Here is an 18,624-nt window from a genome sequence, read left to right as displayed (position 1 = left end):
ATTCTAGGTTTGTTGCCTCCTATGCATGTAAGATCATATCAATTCAATTTCCTGTTTCTCCTTTCCTTAGATATTCAACATCCGTTAGATTTCACAAGATTTTTATCTTTATTGTCATTATAAGCTAATAGTATAGTTATCATAGAGAACTAATAATATACTTTTCAATAGGAGAGTTACAAATGTGCATCCTACTCTCCATCGCAACTCTAGAAGATGGAACTGTTCCAAATGAAGGTGTTATAGACGCGGAAAACACTTGTCACGTGTCATCTCAAAGATATTAGTTATGTTTTGGAGACCATTCTACTCCAGCTACATAAAGTAAATAACATCATCTAACCCAACACTTTGCTAAACTTCTTTAAATATGCGATAACTGTTTCCAAATAACATTCTAATTAATAATAATGTCCCTAAGATGACTTGCATCATTCCATCCTGTCCGAAGACAGGCAGATGATTCAACATCACATCCCTCATCAGAATTCCTAAACAACCGTCCCATCCGCGTGCGAGCACTATAATACCAATCCCTACAATCTATACCTAAAACTAATACCTGATATACTGATATATCAGAAAAAAAAGGAAAAATATCTGCACCTCGGAAGCACATCCTTAAATACGGAAAAAGAGAGGCTTCACGCCAGCGTTGCCACGTCGGCAACTCCACGTGGCACCCGAAAATATCCCGTAATTATCAAACATTGCACTGGTCGTACCTGGAGAACCAAGACGCGTCTTGCGCTCCCCGCGAGAACTCCCCTGGCCCGTTAAACTGCTCCAGCGCGGCCCTCTCCTTCTCCGCGGCCTCCGCCCTCGCCTGCAATCACCCCCCGCTAATCACCCCCCTAAACCCCCAATCAAGAACCAATCAATCGACTAAACTCAGCTTATCGTGTACCTGCGCGGCAGCAGAAGCTTCCTCGGCCTCCTTGAGCCGGACGAGCAGCTCCCCGGCGGCCTCCACCGCCTCCGCCATATCCTTAACCTGATCCCGCAGCCGCCTCGTCTCCTCTCTCCAGATCCCCCTCTCTCTTTCTCTCTCCACACGTAGAGCCGACACCTGGCAGGCCAGCGACTCCACAGCCGTCGGATCCCCCCCGGCCTCCCTCTTCACCTCCTCCGCCCCGTTTCGGATCCTCTGGTGTCGGGCCAGCAGGCCCATATGCTTCTCCTGCAGATCCGCGAACTGGTCCAGGATCCGAGTGTGGCCCTGCATCGCCGCGTGGAGCGCCTCCTTCAGCTCCTCGGACCGCCTCCTTTCGGATTCCAGCTCCAGACCCAGCATCTCGATCTGGGCCGGGTCCGGACCCAGACCCGGATCCGAACCCGCCTTCCTCTTCCTATTCGGATTGTCCACGTGGTGCCGAAGCTGCGTCTTCAGATCTCGGATCTCCTCCACGAGCACCTCCCGCTCGCCCATGTCGAAGAAATTCCTGTATTTTTCCAGCTCCTCTTTCACCGAATTTATCTCCGTTTTCAGCCGGAGGACTTCCGGGTGATTTTCGTACTTCTCTTTCAGCAACTGGGTTTAGGTTACCCAAGAAAAAAAAAATTAAATCAAAAGGTGGAAAAGGATGTTAATTAGCTCTACCCCTTTTTACCTTTCATGATAAATTAGCTGATCTAACGAAAAACAAAAAATAAATAGCATTGATGTGTATTTTTAATTGAACCTATAACTGTCTCAAAATGTCCAACATACATACATTATCGGACCTTCTGAGTAACTGTCAAGAAGACCTTATGAAAAATTGAATATCTTCGTAGAGAAGATATGCAACAGATAGTCGACATTCTACAGAAGCATTTCACAATGAATTTAGCTAAGAGTAAACAGGCATTTTAAGTGGAGCAGAATTAGTTCATATTTCTAGAAAAAAGGTTTATTTGGATTTTAGAGAAAATAGAAAAAAAAGAGAGAATTTGTAATCTTAGGGTAAGGACAATTCGTAGTTAAGATAGATTCATAATAGCGTATCTAAGGAATAGTCAATTAAAAGTTAATTTTATTCCCTAGATACTTATAAAAAGTTGGAAAAACAAGATCATCCGTTCTCACCTTGTTCTCGCTGGAGAGACGGCCGAATTCCTCCTCCATGAACTCGTCGCAGGATAGAATCCCGTCCATGAGATTCTCAAGCTGGCTAATTCTCTCCTCCCGCAGTCGATCCATCTGAGAATTGCACTCGCGTTCGTGCTTGTATTGCTCGATCAAGCGCTTAAGTTGACTGATTTCTGAAGTTTGCCGGGCGCAGTACTCTTCGAGCGCCATTTCTCTCCTTATCGCCCCCGCCAGGACCTTCTCCACTGCCTGTGTATAATTCAATCAGAAATGCCAAAACTATATACTCGCATAATTCAATCCACAAATCTATATAAATATGTAAATGTGCGTTTGAATTTGCTTACTTTAGGGAGCTGGGTCGTGTTCTTTTCAACGGAAAGCCCGGCATCTTCGGTTGCCGGTTCAGTAGCCGCGATCTGCACCCGAGCATCATTCTTAACGACGGGATCCGACGGCGGAGAGCTGTCCACGTGTCCGAAGGAGACGGATGAACGGCCAAGAACTTGCAGCCCGTGATGAATACTGGCTTCCAAAAGAGTCAGCTCTCTAGGCGCCTGGGCATGCTCTGCGTTGAGATCTATCGACGAGTCAAACACTGGGCCAGAGTTTTCCTTCGTAAAATCTTCCTTCTCAACCTCCGTTTTCTTCTCCTTCTCACTCTCCACATCTCTCTCGTCGATTTCCATTTCTTCGTCGTTATCGTCGTCGATGACGGGTAGCTTGGCCGGGCGGCACAAGCTCATCTTTAACAAATGGAGACTTTTTCTAGCGTTCCATCCCGTCGAGAAATTCCCGTTGATTTCATTTGAACCCCCAGATTTCATGCGAAGCAGTTCTTCCTGCAAATTCTCGAGAAATTTTTGAATTTGATCGATATGAATTTTAAAAAAAATTAATTACAAAGAAGATACCTTTAGCTGACGTATCTGGTCTCGTAGGACGTTGACGTCGTCTTGTTTGATTTCGTTTACGACGGCCTTGTTTTTGATTGATTTGGCGCGCTGCGCAAATCTAAGCGTGCTGAAAGTTTCGCCCTTGCAGCTGCATCGGCAAGAGAGAAAATTAAATGAGGATTTGGGGTTAAAAATTAAAAAAATGTCTCAGTACCTCTGTGACGGAGAGATTGCGCAAATCATGGCTAGTTTAGCGTTACCCCCTAGAGATTCCTGCAATAGAAATGTTAATTTCGAGTCTCTGTAGGGAATATGCCTCTGCTTTCCGGTCTGCGAAACCTCTGCCAGGATATTAATCACGTTCCTGAATGTCCAAAAACATAGAGAAAGTTAACCAACAGCCATCTACTTAGACAGAATCAGAATATTAACTACAAATATTTAAACCCGGCACGCTATAAATAGATCTCAAATGACATCGACTAAAGGTGTTTATAATTGGTTTCTCATAAATGTCCAAAGATTGGCGACAATGGAGGGGTAACCACAAAAAGGAAAAAAATCGGTAAGTGCCATATATTTACAGAGAATCAGAATATTACTTATAAAATGGGCAAGTGCTATTTATTTACAGAGAATCAGAATATTAATTACAAAATGGGCAAGTGCTATTTATTTACAGAGAATCAGAATATTAATTACAAAATGGGCAAGTGCTATTTATTAACAGAGAATCAGAATATTAATTACAAAATGGGAAAGTGCTATTTATTTACAGAGAATCAGAAAATTAATTATAAATAATTAAACCAAGCTACACATAGAGCTCAAAGAACATTGATTTGGGGCGTTTATGGTTTACTTTTCCAAAATATTCAAATAAACCAAAAGCAGGAGTTAATTAAAAATAACTGAAACCGTACCCCAGCTGGGAGAGAGAACGATTGATGTTGCCTGCCTCTTTTAGTCGCTCCCCAACTGCGCAAGTCAGCTTTTGTCTTTCGGATCCGGCCAAATCGACCAGATTAATTCTACTTACTTTCAAGCAATTAATACCATCTGCAACGGACTGAAACAAAAAAAAGCGAGAAACGGTCAAAAGGGATACGAGCAAGCAAGTTGTGAAGATTTGAGCAGAAAAATATTCACAACTTCCACAGCTTGCGTCAAGTACGGAACGACTTCTACCTTGGAACGAGATTCCACAATACACGTAAAAACACAGTGCGAGCGAGAGCTCTCCGCGTTCATACTCGTAGCACCGATCCTCCTATTAGCTAAACCCTGACAAACAATGTAATAAAATTATTTTGCAAGCAATCTGAACCTTTCCGACTGAAGAAAGGCGTCGCCATTTTGAAATGATAAAATTTCTTCAAAACAGATGTAGACAAATGAATTTAAACGTGGATACAAACTGACCTTTAATAACACTTGAGTGACATCCTTAATGTTGCAAACATACTCCTCTGTGAGACAGTCCACATAAACGCCAGTTCGAACATCTTCCCTAATCTGAAGATGACATGACGCGAATCCAGTCAGCACAGACCAGTAAAGGCTTAATGGGGTGAGAAGAATGAAACCTGGAGATTTTTCTGACTTGGGTTCAACAAATCCGTGATTTGCTCATTATAAATCTGACACGATTAAGAAGAAAAATGGGAAAATTAGTTCCATTCAAACGAATAAATCTTCATTTTTCAAGAAATTTACCTCCAGAAATGAACTGTGACACTGAAAATTCAACTGCGTGTCGGTGTGCTTTTGTTCCTCCTGGAAAAAAGATTTCCCTTTATTTCGATTCGGAGAGATGGAAACAATCATACAAACGCAAAAATTTCAGTGCGTTTGTACAACCCACCTGGCTCATTCTTTTGAAGAGTTGCTCAAAGACTCGAGGCATCAGTCCTCGTTCTTCAGTTAACGAGCCATTCTTAAACAAGGTTCCCGGAGGACCCCACATTGTATGTGTCTTCCCACTTCCAGTCTGCATAAATCCTTATTTCGTCATTGAGAGAATGATATAGTTTCAGTGCTCGAGAGAGAATAACTGTGTTCTTAAAGAGAAATTTCTACCTGCCCGTAAGCAAAAATGGAGCTATTGAAACCCGACAAGCAATTTTCCACAAGTGGAATACCCACTAGTTGAAACACCTCCTCCTGAAAAAAATACCATAGTTTTTTTCAATAATATCAATATTTTTCAAAGTAGTAATCGGTGGCGTGAGGCTACCTGCGTGGATCCAGCGTCGGCCACGGAGTCGAAGGTGAATGTATGTTCCATTATCGAGATGCAATCAGACCCAATCTTTTGTACGATGTTGCCCCCTTCCTCCTTCAGGGGCCGCATCCGCACGATAATCTTCGCCGAGAGAAAAATTAAAAATTTTGTTCAACAGCATTATCGGGATGAAAATTTACAAATCCGCCCTCGGAGAATCCAAGATGATAACCTTCCGAGCTTATTTCTCACTTCAGAGCAAAACATTACCTGAACTCCAGAATCCATTGCGGTTCCTGGCATTGCACCATTTCCCGGAGGATTTTCAAGGTTAAGCTTCTTTTTCTTGAACGGCGTATCGTTGGGATTAGGCGGAGGTCTGTGAGGCAGGGGGCTCCGGCTCGGGGGAGTAGCTTGAGCTTTGATCGGCAGAAACGGACCCCTCTGTACAAAATTTTCAGCCAACTTCGATCCCGGAAGAGGATCAACGTTCTCCTTCTGCCCCCGGGACGAGATTTTCTTCTTCTTGACGGAATTTGGGGACGGGGAATCCGAAATCGCCGTCTTCCCCGTCTTTCCCCGGAAGAACGCCCTCATCTCTGCACCAAATCGAGAAGATCGCAAGATCACAGATCGGAAGAACTCCAGAAAACCTAGCAATCGAGAATCGAGATCTACCCACGGAAGAGGAGGGAAAAACCATTCCAGTCCTCTCCTCCTTCCTCAAATTTGAATTTTCGTTACGGTGTCCCGCGGCGCACGATACCAAACAGCTACACCGCCCATGGCCCGCGGGACAGCGGAACGGTCCCCGGGCCCGCTAATAAAAACAAAAAATTAATCATCTCCCGAATTTCTCTATAGCCAGCCGACTCGTTCCGCTGACTCGCCCGGGTCACGCCCGATTCTCGAGCTGTGGATTTTTCCCCCGTCAGGGTGAACGAAACTATAAATACCGAGTCGCCGTTGTTCGTCGTCTTCTTCCTCCCGACGCTGGAATGACGCCGCGGCGATCCCGAGCGGCGAATTGCAGGCGCTGAATTCGTCGAGATCGAGAAGAGGAACGGGAGAATTCGCCCGCGCTGCTGCAATCGCCGCGCGACGATCGATCGAGGAGCGTTTTCGCCGTCTGATCTTGCGGGCTGATGTCGAATCGCGAGTTTCAGGAATGGTGGAACCGACAGAGAGAGCGCGATCTGCAAGGCGAGGTCCAGGAAGGGATTCTAGCGTCGCCTCCTTCCACTTCATCGCCGGTCGGCTCCGGCAAGGGAAGAGGAAGAACATCGCGGCAGATCTCTTGGCTGTGTGTTCTCCGTTTGAATCGATCGGCGGCGGTCTTAGCGCGGCTTCCCGCTCGGATTCTAAAGCTTCTTGCCACTGCCAACCGTCGGATCTCGTCGTCGCCGACGGACGGGACGTCTCGCCTGTACCGCGTCATCCGGTGCTTTCTCGTCCTCGCGGTGGTGCTTCTCGCGCTGGAGGCGGTCGCCTATGCCAAAGGGTGGCACTTTGTGCCGCCGACCCACGCTAAGGCTGTGGCGGAGCTGGAGATGGTGTACGCCTATTGGCTTCACGTCCGAGACAGTTATCTTTCTCCGCCGGTGCAGGCTATGGCGAATGTGTGCATAGTTCTGTTCTTGGTGCAGTCTGTTGACCGCCTGGTGCTGGTACTGGGGTGCTTCTGGATCAAGCTCCGGCATTTGCATCCGGTGGCGGCGACGGAGTACGGGGGAGAGGAAGCTGGCTTGGAGAGTGGCGGCGTGGATAAATTCCCGATGGTGCTGCTGCAAATACCGATGTGCAACGAGAGGGAGGTAAGAACATGTATGTCCCTCTTGAGATCCGATTTTTTGCCGTAATTTTTGGATTTTTTTCGATCTTTCTTTTATTTTCTCTTAGTTAAGATACTGGGGCTCTACTTGACGGATTTTCCCTTTACAGGATTGAAGTTGTGTTAATCTTGTGAGTAGTGCGATGGATATTGTAAGAAAAATATATATATTTGCCTCTTTTTAGTTCCGAGGTTCTTGATTCGACGACGGGTAGAATGTTTATTGTCTGGTCTTTGTGAGGGTAGTTGGCACGGATAAATTACTAGACACCATAGTTATTTTGCTTTAAATTTCACTTTTTTGGACAAGGTGAGATGGAGGTCGACTTTTGCGAAACATGATCGGTACTTCAGAGAAACATGATCAGTTTAGGTATCCATGATCTTCCCTCTAAGCAGAAAGCATGTAGGCGGAAATATTTCCCTATATAACCAGGCCATAATTCTGATTTTAGAAGTCACAAAAGTTGAGGGATGGTATGCAAACAGCTTATTTTTGCTTTTTGTTTCCTCGTTGTATGTTTAGAGTGCATTATCTTGGCACTTCTGAAACCGATCCTCAGAGGATAAAGTCAGTACCTTGTATTAATTATCAACTAATATTTGCAAGAAGACTTTGACACCTTGGGATTGTGTAACATGCTTGCCAAGATATTAAGTTTTCTTTATGCAGCAATATTTTTTTGTGAAAGATGATAAGCTCGAGATTCAATGAACCAAATTTCCCACATTTTTCTACCAATACTCTGCATTTCACATAATCATGAAATTAATCACATGTGAAAGTAAGATTTCTTGGCCATCAATGCGGTGACCTCGAAGGTTTCTTGAAACTGCACTCTGTCGTGTGCATGATTTTGAATGAGGCTTTCTGGGCTTCAATGACCATGAAAGAAATCTTTGAAGCTCGACTAATCCTGGCTTTGCAGGTGTATCGGCAATCCATGGCAGCAGTCTGTGTCCAGGATTGGCCAAAGGAGAGGATGCTTGTTCAGGTCCTCGACGACTCAGACGACATGGAGTTACAGCATCTCATAAAGGCTGAGGTACAGAAATGGAAGCAGAAAGGAGTGAATATCATGTATAGGCACCGCCTCATCCGAACTGGCTACAAGGCAGGCAACCTCAAGTCGGCCATGAGCTGTGACTACGTCAAGGACTATGAATTTGTTGCCATCTTTGACGCAGATTTCCAGCCCACTCCTGATTTCCTCAAGAAAACCATCCCCCATTTTGAGGTATGTCTGAGCAAATGTATCCCGTACACTGGGCTGCAATATCAATGATGATATTAAATGAATCATCATCCATCTCTGATGCTGAATTGTCATTGTTACCGTAATCTAGTTTCCAAGAGCCATCATCATCATTATCATTCATCCATTGGTTTCTAAGTATGACTGAGCATATAATATTCGGGCATCATCATCATCGTCATGCTTATGGATGATGATGGCGAGGGATGAAATCATAGTTTACCAAGCTAACCCTACCTTCCACTGAATTTTTTGAAATTATGTTTATCTATTGATTCAGGGGAAGGAAGATCTTGCATTGGTGCAGGCTCGATGGTCATTTGTCAACAAGAATGAGAATCTGCTCACGCGATTACAGAACATAAACCTGTCGTTTCATTTCGAGGTAGAGCAGCAGGTCAACGGAGTCTTCATCAACTTCTTCGGCTTCAACGGCACAGCGGGTGTGTGGCGGATCAAGGCCCTGGAAGGATCAGGCGGCTGGATGGACAGGACCACCGTCGAAGACATGGACATCGCTGTCCGTGCCCATCTTGCCGGGTGGAAGTTCATCTACCTCAACGACGTCAAGGTTAGACCTTTATCATTGACCTTTGACTGTTGACCTTTTGACCGTTTGCCGTTGGCACGCCCAGTGCCTCTGCGAACTGCCCGAGTCATACGAGGCGTACAAGAAGCAGCAGCATCGGTGGCACTCGGGGCCCATGCAGCTCTTCCGTCTCTGCTTCGTCGACATCATCCAGTCAAAGGCAAGCGTCGCGAGAACCCTTTAGTTTCCTCACAATTATGGAAACTGATCAGCCAAGAGTAAGTTGATCATCAGGTGGGCCCGTGGAAGAAGGCAAACCTGATCTTCCTCTTCTTCCTGCTGAGGAAGCTTGTGTTGCCCTTCTACTCCTTTATGCTCTTCTGCATCATCCTGCCGATGACCATGTTCCTGCCGGAGGCGCAGCTGCCGGCATGGGTCGTGTGTTACGTGCCGGGGATCATGTCGCTGGTCAGCGTGCTTCCGGCACCGGGGTCCTTCCCCTTCCTTGTCCCCTATCTCCTGTTTGAGAACACCATGTCAGTGACCAAGTTCAACGCAATGGTGGCCGGGCTGTTCAAGCTGGGCAGTTCATACCAGTGGGAGGTGACGAAGAAGCTCGGCCGGGCGTCGGAGACGGACCTGGTGCTGCTGGTGGAGGAGGAGGTGACGGAGACGGCGCGGGGGTTGCCGAGGTCGGCGTCAGAGCCACGGCTGGATGGGCTGAGCCACAAGAACGTTGGCCGTGGAAAACGGAGGCGCAACAGACTGTACAGGAAGGAGTTGGCATTGGCCATGCTGCTGCTGACTGCCGCCGCGAGGAGCTTGATGTCGGCGCAGGGGATCCACTTCTATTTTCTCCTCTTCCAGGGGATCACGTTTCTCGCCGTCGGCCTCGACCTCATTGGTGAGCAGATCAGTTGACCGCGACATTCGCTGTGTTAATCCCCTCTCCATGCAACGTGCCTATTTGCAGATTGCATTTTTCTTGCATTTATTTGTTCACATGTCTTACAGTTATTTTTTTCACATGTCTGACCCCTACAAAAAGGGGGATGTGATATGAATGGTTTGGAAGTTTTGCACTTTAAGACTGTAATACTTATGTATTATGTTCATGGTCTGTAAAAAGTCTGGGTGTTTTGTTTTAAGTATTTCTTGTTAATAGTTAAACAGACTGTTGTTGTATCCAGGTAATTGCATATTTGGATGTTTATGCCATTTTTCTTGTTAACTATAAATACTCATTTGGTACACCTAATGGCTCGTAATAATACACTGATACACATAAAGTGCCATATATTAATAAAGTGCAATTGAAAATATTTCCCTTCATATGTGTATCATTTCATGTGGTTTAATTAAAATAGGTGACCTTGTTGATATGTTCGCCTATAAAATATGATCACTTACAGATCACCTGAAAAAATCTTCTTCCTCCACTAGATGATATAAAATTTCAATACCTTCCTTGAGATTAAGATTAATGCTGCTGAGAAAATTAGAGAGAAAGGAGAGTGATGTTCAAAAAATATAAATGCATCTTGTTATTTAATCAAGAAACTTTCAATATTTATCTAATGCATTCACGAGGTTTGTTAAGATTGGGTTTGACCATTGGCAGAAGGTCCACAAATATAACATATTCAATTGCAAATTTATACGAATGATATATAAGTCAAAATAAATTTAACAATTAACAATCCAAAATATATTATAGCTCAAACTATGATCCAAAAGCCCTTTGGGATTAGAAGTTTCAAACCTTAAAATCAATCTATTAGAATACAGGTTAATTGTGTTTTCAACCAGTTCCTTATTAATGAATATGGCCTACTCATCAGAGTTATCATCTATAACCTGGAGGATTTAGGCGTGATAGGAGGAATTAACATAAAATTTTGTAATATATTTTAGATGGTTCCTAATCTGGTCCGTAGAGAATTCATTTTTTTCATGTTCTTTCATTAAAGTTATAATCACACCATGAAGAATAAAAAATCACCAAAATCATATAGCCTCTGTATAATGAGAAGCCTAGAATATGACACAGATGCCTAGTTTTTGCTAATTTATTTGATTCATATCTTATATCAAATTAACTTTATCAGGATCTCACTTTTTCCCATTAAATTGTTATATGAGATTATAACTCAAGTAATATTATCATACTTTGTTATCTTGATGTGAAGTATCTACTCACAATCATATTTAAACTCTCCTCCTTATACTCATCATGCTCTGAGCAAAAACACTGTATCGCCTAGTTTCACGCGGTCAAATCCCGAGCTAGGAACAATGCTCGAATTTGGCACGTGTCGGCCTCAGCGTTTGGAGCAGAACACTGAGCATCCTTGATCTCTTGCAGCGGAAGTCTTCGCAATAGCTTAAGTACGCATAGAAGGGGTTAGAGGAGAGGGTGGAGATGCAGCCCCATCGGGAAATAGGATCATTAGATTAATATCATCAAAAGGTTACTCGTAATCATAAATAGTACATGGGGAAGGACAAGGGACGATGCCAAAGTATCGAGACGAGGTGTTGCGCCCCTTAGTGGTGTCACCCTTGCGCCTTGAAGCCCACCGCTACACGCATGTCCCTGGTCGGGCGCCGCGCACCCGTGCGCATTGACGCATCTAGCGCCACCAGCACCCGTGCTGACACCTACCACACGTTCCTCCCAGACACCGTCATGTTCGATGCCTCAAGCTGGGCGTTGCGTGGCCAGCGCTACCCGTAGGGGCGTCAAGCGCCCGCGTCGTCTCGACGCTCTCTGTGTGCCAATGCCTTAGTCTCCTGGCGGAATGTCTTTCGCCCTGCAGGCCCACACGCGATGCGCACAATGCGCATGCAACCGCGCGACTTGCCTACAGAACTACATGCGCAACACTGCGTCAGGGTCACCCAACATGCGCGTCCCACAGGTGTCTCACATGCGTCCTAGGTGAACTGCGCGTCCCATAGGCATCGCACGCCTGTCCTCGGTGACCTGCGTGCCAAGCACACATGGGCCTTCCCTGATCCACCGCGATGAAGCGCAGACACGCATGCGCACCATAGGGGCGATGGCCTAAAAGATCAAGGTCAGACTGAAGGACTCAGTCTCCAAATCGTGAGTCCAACACGCAGACATGTCCCCACAGTGAGCACGCAAGCCTTTACATAGTTTGGGGCATACTTTGGGGCCTTATACATAGTTTCCTTTAACGTAATTATTCCATTTTATTGTAATATTTAATTTTTATTATAATATTAGTTATCGCAATCAGTAGTCAGAGCTTACTAAGATTTTCAGTTTATGAGCTTGAAACTCACGCTTAATCGACCAAGAAATATAAACAGTCTCCAAATTAATTGATGTTATTGCATGACGAATACAATATAATCACCAAGTAGTACCCAAACGCTTTCAGTCGAGAGAATTATATTAAAACTGTTTAGGTGTATGTCAGGCCATATGAAATAAGAACTAAAGATAATGCAACATGAAAAATCTCAAATAAATGGGAAGGAGCCTATATTTTCTCTTAGTTCACTCATCATCGTCTTCTTATAAATTTATGTTCCTTTTCAGCCAACTATCCAAGTTTAAAAAGCAAGGCCACTTTCAGTGCAAGATCTAAAATATAGGTGATAATGAAGATTAAATTTAATACAAGCCAATTACATCACACAAAATTTTTTCTCCAAGCCTACAATTTTTAAAACTATATAATAGGATTTAAAAATATGATCATTCAAAAACAAATATATGAATTGTTAATTTTACATTTTATTTGTACATCGCTGTTCAGCAATCAAAATGGTTAAGGTACAATACAATAAAAAAGGTTTCATTAGAGGATGAATAAGCTTTGATTTCACATTTTTCAAATATGGATTTCAATAGGCTGACTCTCTTATAATATCACATTTCAATTACCAAATCAAATATATGAGAGACAAAAAATGTGGAAATAATTTAATATTAGTGAATTTATAACTGTTTTGTATCTTTTTATTAAACATCTTTGACTTTTTTTTTCAATATAAGTTAATCTCGTAAGGTAACATTTGTTTTTAGGTAGTTATTATGTACTTTCACCCTAAGAATAATCATTAGTGCAAACATTGAGGAAGAGTTATGAAATAATGGGAAAAAAATTTAAATAGCTCTAATAAGTTGGAGATATTGGTGAAAGGGATGTTAATATGGGCAGGGACCTCTCTTTTAGAAAAAATTAGAATATTCTGGGGGAATATATTGAGTATACATGCTTCAGGGTAAGGTTAAATGATGAGGCAACTTGTAGAGTAATAATGTGAAATTAGTTGGCATCTACATGATCATACAACGAGTGTTGGGATACTACCTTAGAGACTATACATTGGGATTATCCCAAACTAATATAAAAATGTTCACATGTTAATCCTTATCATACACCTGACCTCAACTGATACATATATCAATTAATCGACATAAAAAGTTACTGCAATTTTTATGCCGAGTAAAACATCTGTGCCAAAGAATCATAGTAACAGAGGTTGATTAATATGGAGAGGAGCTCTTTTTTAGTATTAATGAACTCAATTTGTTGTTGTTATCTAAGTCAATTTAATAAGATGCATAAACCTTAACTCATAAAAGTATTCGAATATCTAGTGATGTGCGCGAGTTGTATCCACATGGAATGGATATTGGGGATTTTGCTCCTTACAGATATTAATCAGGGGATGAGAAAATATATTTTCTAAAATATGAAATATTGTGTGAAGAGAAAGATAATAAGGATATCTATGTGATAATTCATGGGTACAATTAAGCAGCATTAAATGACGATGATGAGTTAATGGATGGACAATGTATATGAATGGATGTGAATAAATGGATGTGATGAATAGATTCTGAGAAGAAAACTACAAAGTAATCACAATAATGCTCACCATAGATCTTTATATTTCATCAAGATCAAGGTGATTTGTGATAGTGAGAGCTCCCCGCCACTTCTGTTTTACATTCCAACTTAATCAATGATAAACATCGAGAAAACATGTGAGATATTTGATAACATGTGTATTTAGTGGGCTAATATGATCATAATCACATGTATATTTGCATTAAATTGATTTTATATGTGTGTAATGAATTCTAACATGATTAAATTTATTTTTAGGTATGATATTTCTTATTTTTAGGTATTTTAAGGGACTTTTCTAACATCATGCCCTGAAAGAAAATAGTTTTTTGAGTTTTAGAATGACTATAATTTATAGAGATGTTAATTTTCTAAGTTGGAAAATATATTTTTCTATATTTATTCTACTTAAATTTAATTGCATATGATTTAATTAAGAATTTTTTGGGTTTAATCAGATCCATGCCACATGCTGCCTTTCAATTTTATCAAATTAACAATCATTAGTATCACTGGTCATTAAAAAGATGTCGCGAATTGCAATGTCATAATGGCCAATCACTGATTGATGCCTTTTATTATTTTAATTGGAAGTGATGACATGACTTATTTTTCAATAAATGCCATTTTGAAAGTGAGAAAGGGAAGTAAAATATTCACAACTTTATCGTTTTTATACATCAACTAGTCAAAAATTTCATTGTTGACCATGTGTTAGTGCACATGTAATCCACATATACTGTGGTGCCCATTTGTCAGCATTTTATTTTTAGAAGAAATGTAAAGCGTGAACGTGGGGCATGATGGTATGCCATCATATCACATGCTCATTATTATTCAAGGGTATTCCTTATGACTTTTTCAATGTAGGGTTACGTGTCACATCGTGAACCAGTAATCAGGAATGACACGGGCCAAGCATTGAACACTATATGTAAAGTTTAATGAATATACTCAATATGTAACTTGACGACGATTACATTTAATCAATGAAAAATAATCATCCAACTTGGAGGTTTGATATATGGAGATTCAGAAGGCTCATCTCAAATGATATATGGATATCTAGAAATATAAATCTTCCAAATTCAGAGATGAAATATCAAGGGAAATTTTGTCTATCCCCTCTATCCATCTATATGTCTGGATCTATAAGAGGAGACCCCAATATTTGAAAAAAGAACACATTTTTAACTCTCTTCCTCATTCTAGATGCTGATTGAAAGAGAATAAGATTTTGAAGATCCATCAAGTGTCCCTTGGTGCCCTGAGTGCCCAGAGAAGATCAACAGAGAAGAGGAGAGGCTTGCCTGCATAAAAAAATCACAGTGGTTCTTGCATAATATTGATTTATCTTTAACACATCTATTATGTTACATCTGATGGAAATATTTAAGGCTGGCAAGCCAATCATATATTCCATGTCTTGTTCCATGTTCATTAACAGAATATATTCATTATAGTGCACGTGTGACGCTTATAATGAAGTCCATGTGCACTTCATCGAACTTAGTGAATTATGATAAGATCATAATACGAATATCACTAGTCTTTAAGCATGTGTTCTAAATATTCCTATTCAAAGGATACTCGGGAAGGACATGGAAGTATCCAGATAGAATAGCACTATCTAGCCTCGCTCATATGATGAATATGGTTGTTCCCATGTCCATTAGTGTGGAAACACTAAGGATAGATAGTGAGTGCTCTTTAGTAGAATGAGATCACTGAATTGATCCGCACGAATCCCTGAATGGTATTATACCAAACTGTCAATCAGGCTGATTCACGTCACGGTTGTGTAAGTGGTCCTTAGACCTAAGACACCAAAGACGTCTTGTGGACGGACGGTTGTACTTTGGTTACGGCCAACGAGTCTCTAATCATAGGATTCTAAATGGTCTTAGTTTGGGTACATAAAAAGTTCATGAAGGCGATTGAGTGGTCAAAATGGGATTGTCCACCCTCGATATAAGAGGTGACAGCTCAAAGAAGACGATGCAATGAAGTCCTTGGCCAACGCAGTGAAATATCGGAGAAGGGTTCTCTAATGATTTCCGAATGCATCATTACTAGCTCGGATGACCGATTAGGGTTTGATAGTTGACCATACCTTAAGTCATCCAAGGAGCATCAAGTGGATGAGGTATTATACATACACGGTAACTGATGACGAATAGGTTCCATGAGTGAGTCGATACACACTCCTTTGTATCTTCTAGAGCACAAAGTGTAGCTTGACACCCCATGTGTTGGAGACTCAACCTATCGATTGAGTTAAATCGATCCGACATTAAGTAATCTATATGATGATAAAGTTAATTAATTCGGAAGGCCAATAGAGGTTATTGGATCACTAGAATCATTAACTAGACTGATACATGGGCCTAGAGGGTCTCATACAGATGGTCTTTTAGACATCGAAAGATATACGTAAGTTTTGGGGGTTTTATGAAAGATACCCGCTTAGTATAAATAGGGGAAGGCCTTAAACGAAATTCACCCAGGCCAGAATTTTTTAAGGGCATTCCCCTTCTTCTCCCATCTCCCAACACCCCCTCTCCATCCCCGATGTGATCGAGACGACATAACGACGCCGACGGAGAAAGAACAGGGCTCGTCAACGAGGAGGAGGAGATTCGATGTGTCCAGGACCGCGTGGATACATCTAGAGGATGCACACGTGAGCAGCTTGACTCAGCTCACTATGGGATCCAATAAATCACAAATGCGATCCGTGTAAAGGTACTCGTTTTAATGGTTTTGTTGATGTTGTTCGATTCGTTCAAGTCTTCCGCTACGGATCGTTTTCCATTTATTCATCCATGTAAAGGCCTCTAGAACCCAACATAAATTATATGTGAAATTTAAATATTGATAAGACCACGTGAATTTAATATCATTTACTTATTTTCTCCTAAGACGTAGGTAAAATATAAATATGAGGAAAAAAACTAGGAGAATATTGATAGCATGTTCACATTATGAAGAAAGAGGTATGTCAATATACTGCAATATAAGCCTTTACGTTTTGATATGGTATAGGGTCAACATCAACACTTCACCATGTAAGCCAGAGAGGCTGAGGTGAGGCTGAAGTTGGATGTGATGGCTTGAGTATTTATAGCTGTGTGTTTGAGATGAAGACTACAATCATTGTATCAAGCCTATGGAAGTCTTAGCAGTGGAGAAAATAGTGAAAGGAATGCACATAGATCACGGTTCAAACTTGGTAGGAAACCAAGGTGTTTGTATGTGTAGGTTCAAATCAAACTTGGCCTTAACCTTCAAAACCTTTACATAATCTTCAAAACCATATATATACAAGTATACTACATTTCATCTTCATGAATCTCCCAATTGACTTAGGGTAGAGTTTGCCTTAATACCCTAACCAAAAATACTAGGTATTACTGATAAGCCAAAAATAAGGGTGAATTTTGCAATTTTTAAATCCCTTGTCGTTGTTAATTTTAGCTTATACAATTTATAAAACCCTGACTTGAGATATATAGTCATAAGTAAAGGTATCATCCAAGGGAAGCTAGTAAGGAATTCAATTTGATGATTTTCCTGATAATTCAACATTAATTAGAGTTAACTTGATCTTCAATGAAGATCAAATCAACCTAATGAGATAAGGATGTTAGAGAGGGGGGTAGAAGAGATGAGAGGAGTAGAAGAAGTAAGGGGCTCTAAGTTGAATTCATTGGTCCAATTGAAAGAATCAAAGAATTTAATTAGAGAGATTAAGAGGAAAATTTAGATGTGTTTTGGTTGGTTCTTTAGGTTCGACAATTCAGTAATAGCTACTCTATTGGATAATGAAATGGAAAATTTAATCTCCTAGAATGTTAACCCTCTTTATAAGTTTTTTTTATAGTTTTCTTTTATATGCACTTGGAATAGCTAGGAAATCTCTCAATTTTTCCTCTCAATCCTAGTCAGGGCTAGTACATTCCGCTCAAGCCAAGCGATTTAGAAATTCAGACAGGGATCAAGAAGAATGATTAAGAAATTCAACTAACAACACCCAAAATACACCAGAAGTTCAAATACAAAGAAGGAAAAAAGTACCAAACAACTTGATCCAAGCTGAAGCTCCTCTCTGTCTTGCAGCTGTGATAGAGCACCATCCAGAATGACCCCCTCCTCTCGAAATTCGGCTTTTATACTTAGGTTAAATAGTAAAAATTACCTTTTTACCCCTCATGAATAATTAATTTTTGTCCATCAATGTAGACGTGGTTTGAATAATCCAACCATAAAGATAGAAAGAAGGGATCAATATGAGAAAATCCATCAAAAATCATCTCAATCAGACTTCCGGATCAAAAGTTATTAATGAATGAATTTAAACCAATTTTAACCATTGGATTTAAATCCATTTATTTAATTATTTTATTTTAAAACAGGCAATGATGTGTCGATTTTTCATTGGCCGACAACGTTTGAATTTCAAATGGTGGGTTGAATCTACGACCGCCACGTACCCCCTGTCGAAAATAAAATCAAAGAAAAAATATTAAGATAAATCAACGTCGTACAATATAGAAATGCACTTACTAATCCGTTTTTTCGGCCGTGATGAGGCCACGTCGATCGCCCAAAAAACCTCTCTAGTGCTTTTGTAATAAAGTCCTTAAAAAACTGAAATTTTTTCCTGACGCCACCCAAAAATAATTGTGTATATGTCCCTTGCGCATTCTCTCACCTCTGATTTCTCATAAAAATAACTAAAAAATACTAAATAATTGTAATAAAACCCTATAACTGTTTAAATAATTGCTTTACGTCTGCATACATGACCGAGAGCTGTTTTTGAGGGCATAGTTGCAACTGAAATTTATAAAAAGCCCCTCAAAGTTTGAAAATTACTTTAATACTCATTTTCGCCATATAAATATATCATTTTCTTAATAAAA

The 18,624-nt window shown here is 41.1% G+C and overlaps 2 protein-coding genes across 2 annotated transcripts; one reads left to right on the top strand and one right to left on the bottom strand.

Moving 5' to 3' along the window:
- Positions 1–382: 382 nt before the first annotated feature.
- On the bottom strand, positions 383–5,896 carry LOC144704585 (kinesin-like protein KIN-12B). Its single transcript, XM_078577049.1, has 15 exons — positions 5,462–5,896; positions 5,204–5,332; positions 5,047–5,130; positions 4,832–4,957; positions 4,684–4,743; positions 4,554–4,607; positions 4,390–4,482; positions 4,156–4,251; positions 3,891–4,036; positions 3,182–3,331; positions 2,986–3,115; positions 2,419–2,913; positions 2,069–2,320; positions 908–1,531; positions 383–826 (listed from the first exon to the last, which is right to left on the bottom strand). The coding sequence occupies exons 1-15, from the start codon at positions 5,786–5,788 to the stop codon at positions 704–706; spliced, it is 2,889 nt and encodes a 962-aa protein (XP_078433175.1). The 5' UTR covers positions 5,789–5,896; the 3' UTR covers positions 383–703.
- A 274-nt stretch (positions 5,897–6,170) lies between these two features.
- Positions 6,171–9,955, top strand: CSLC6 (Cellulose-synthase-like C6). Its single transcript, XM_078576468.1, has 5 exons — positions 6,171–7,005; positions 7,952–8,260; positions 8,559–8,849; positions 8,914–9,027; positions 9,102–9,955. The coding sequence occupies exons 1-5, from the start codon at positions 6,337–6,339 to the stop codon at positions 9,726–9,728; spliced, it is 2,010 nt and encodes a 669-aa protein (XP_078432594.1). The 5' UTR covers positions 6,171–6,336; the 3' UTR covers positions 9,729–9,955.
- The last annotated feature ends 8,669 nt before the right edge of the window (positions 9,956–18,624 follow it).

The sequence above is a fragment of the Wolffia australiana genome, chromosome 6, assembly GCF_029677425.1.
Source record: "Wolffia australiana isolate 7733 chromosome 6, ASM2967742v1".
NCBI lineage: Eukaryota > Viridiplantae > Streptophyta > Magnoliopsida > Alismatales > Araceae > Wolffia > Wolffia australiana.
This window is presented reverse-complemented; position numbering and strand designations above follow the sequence as displayed.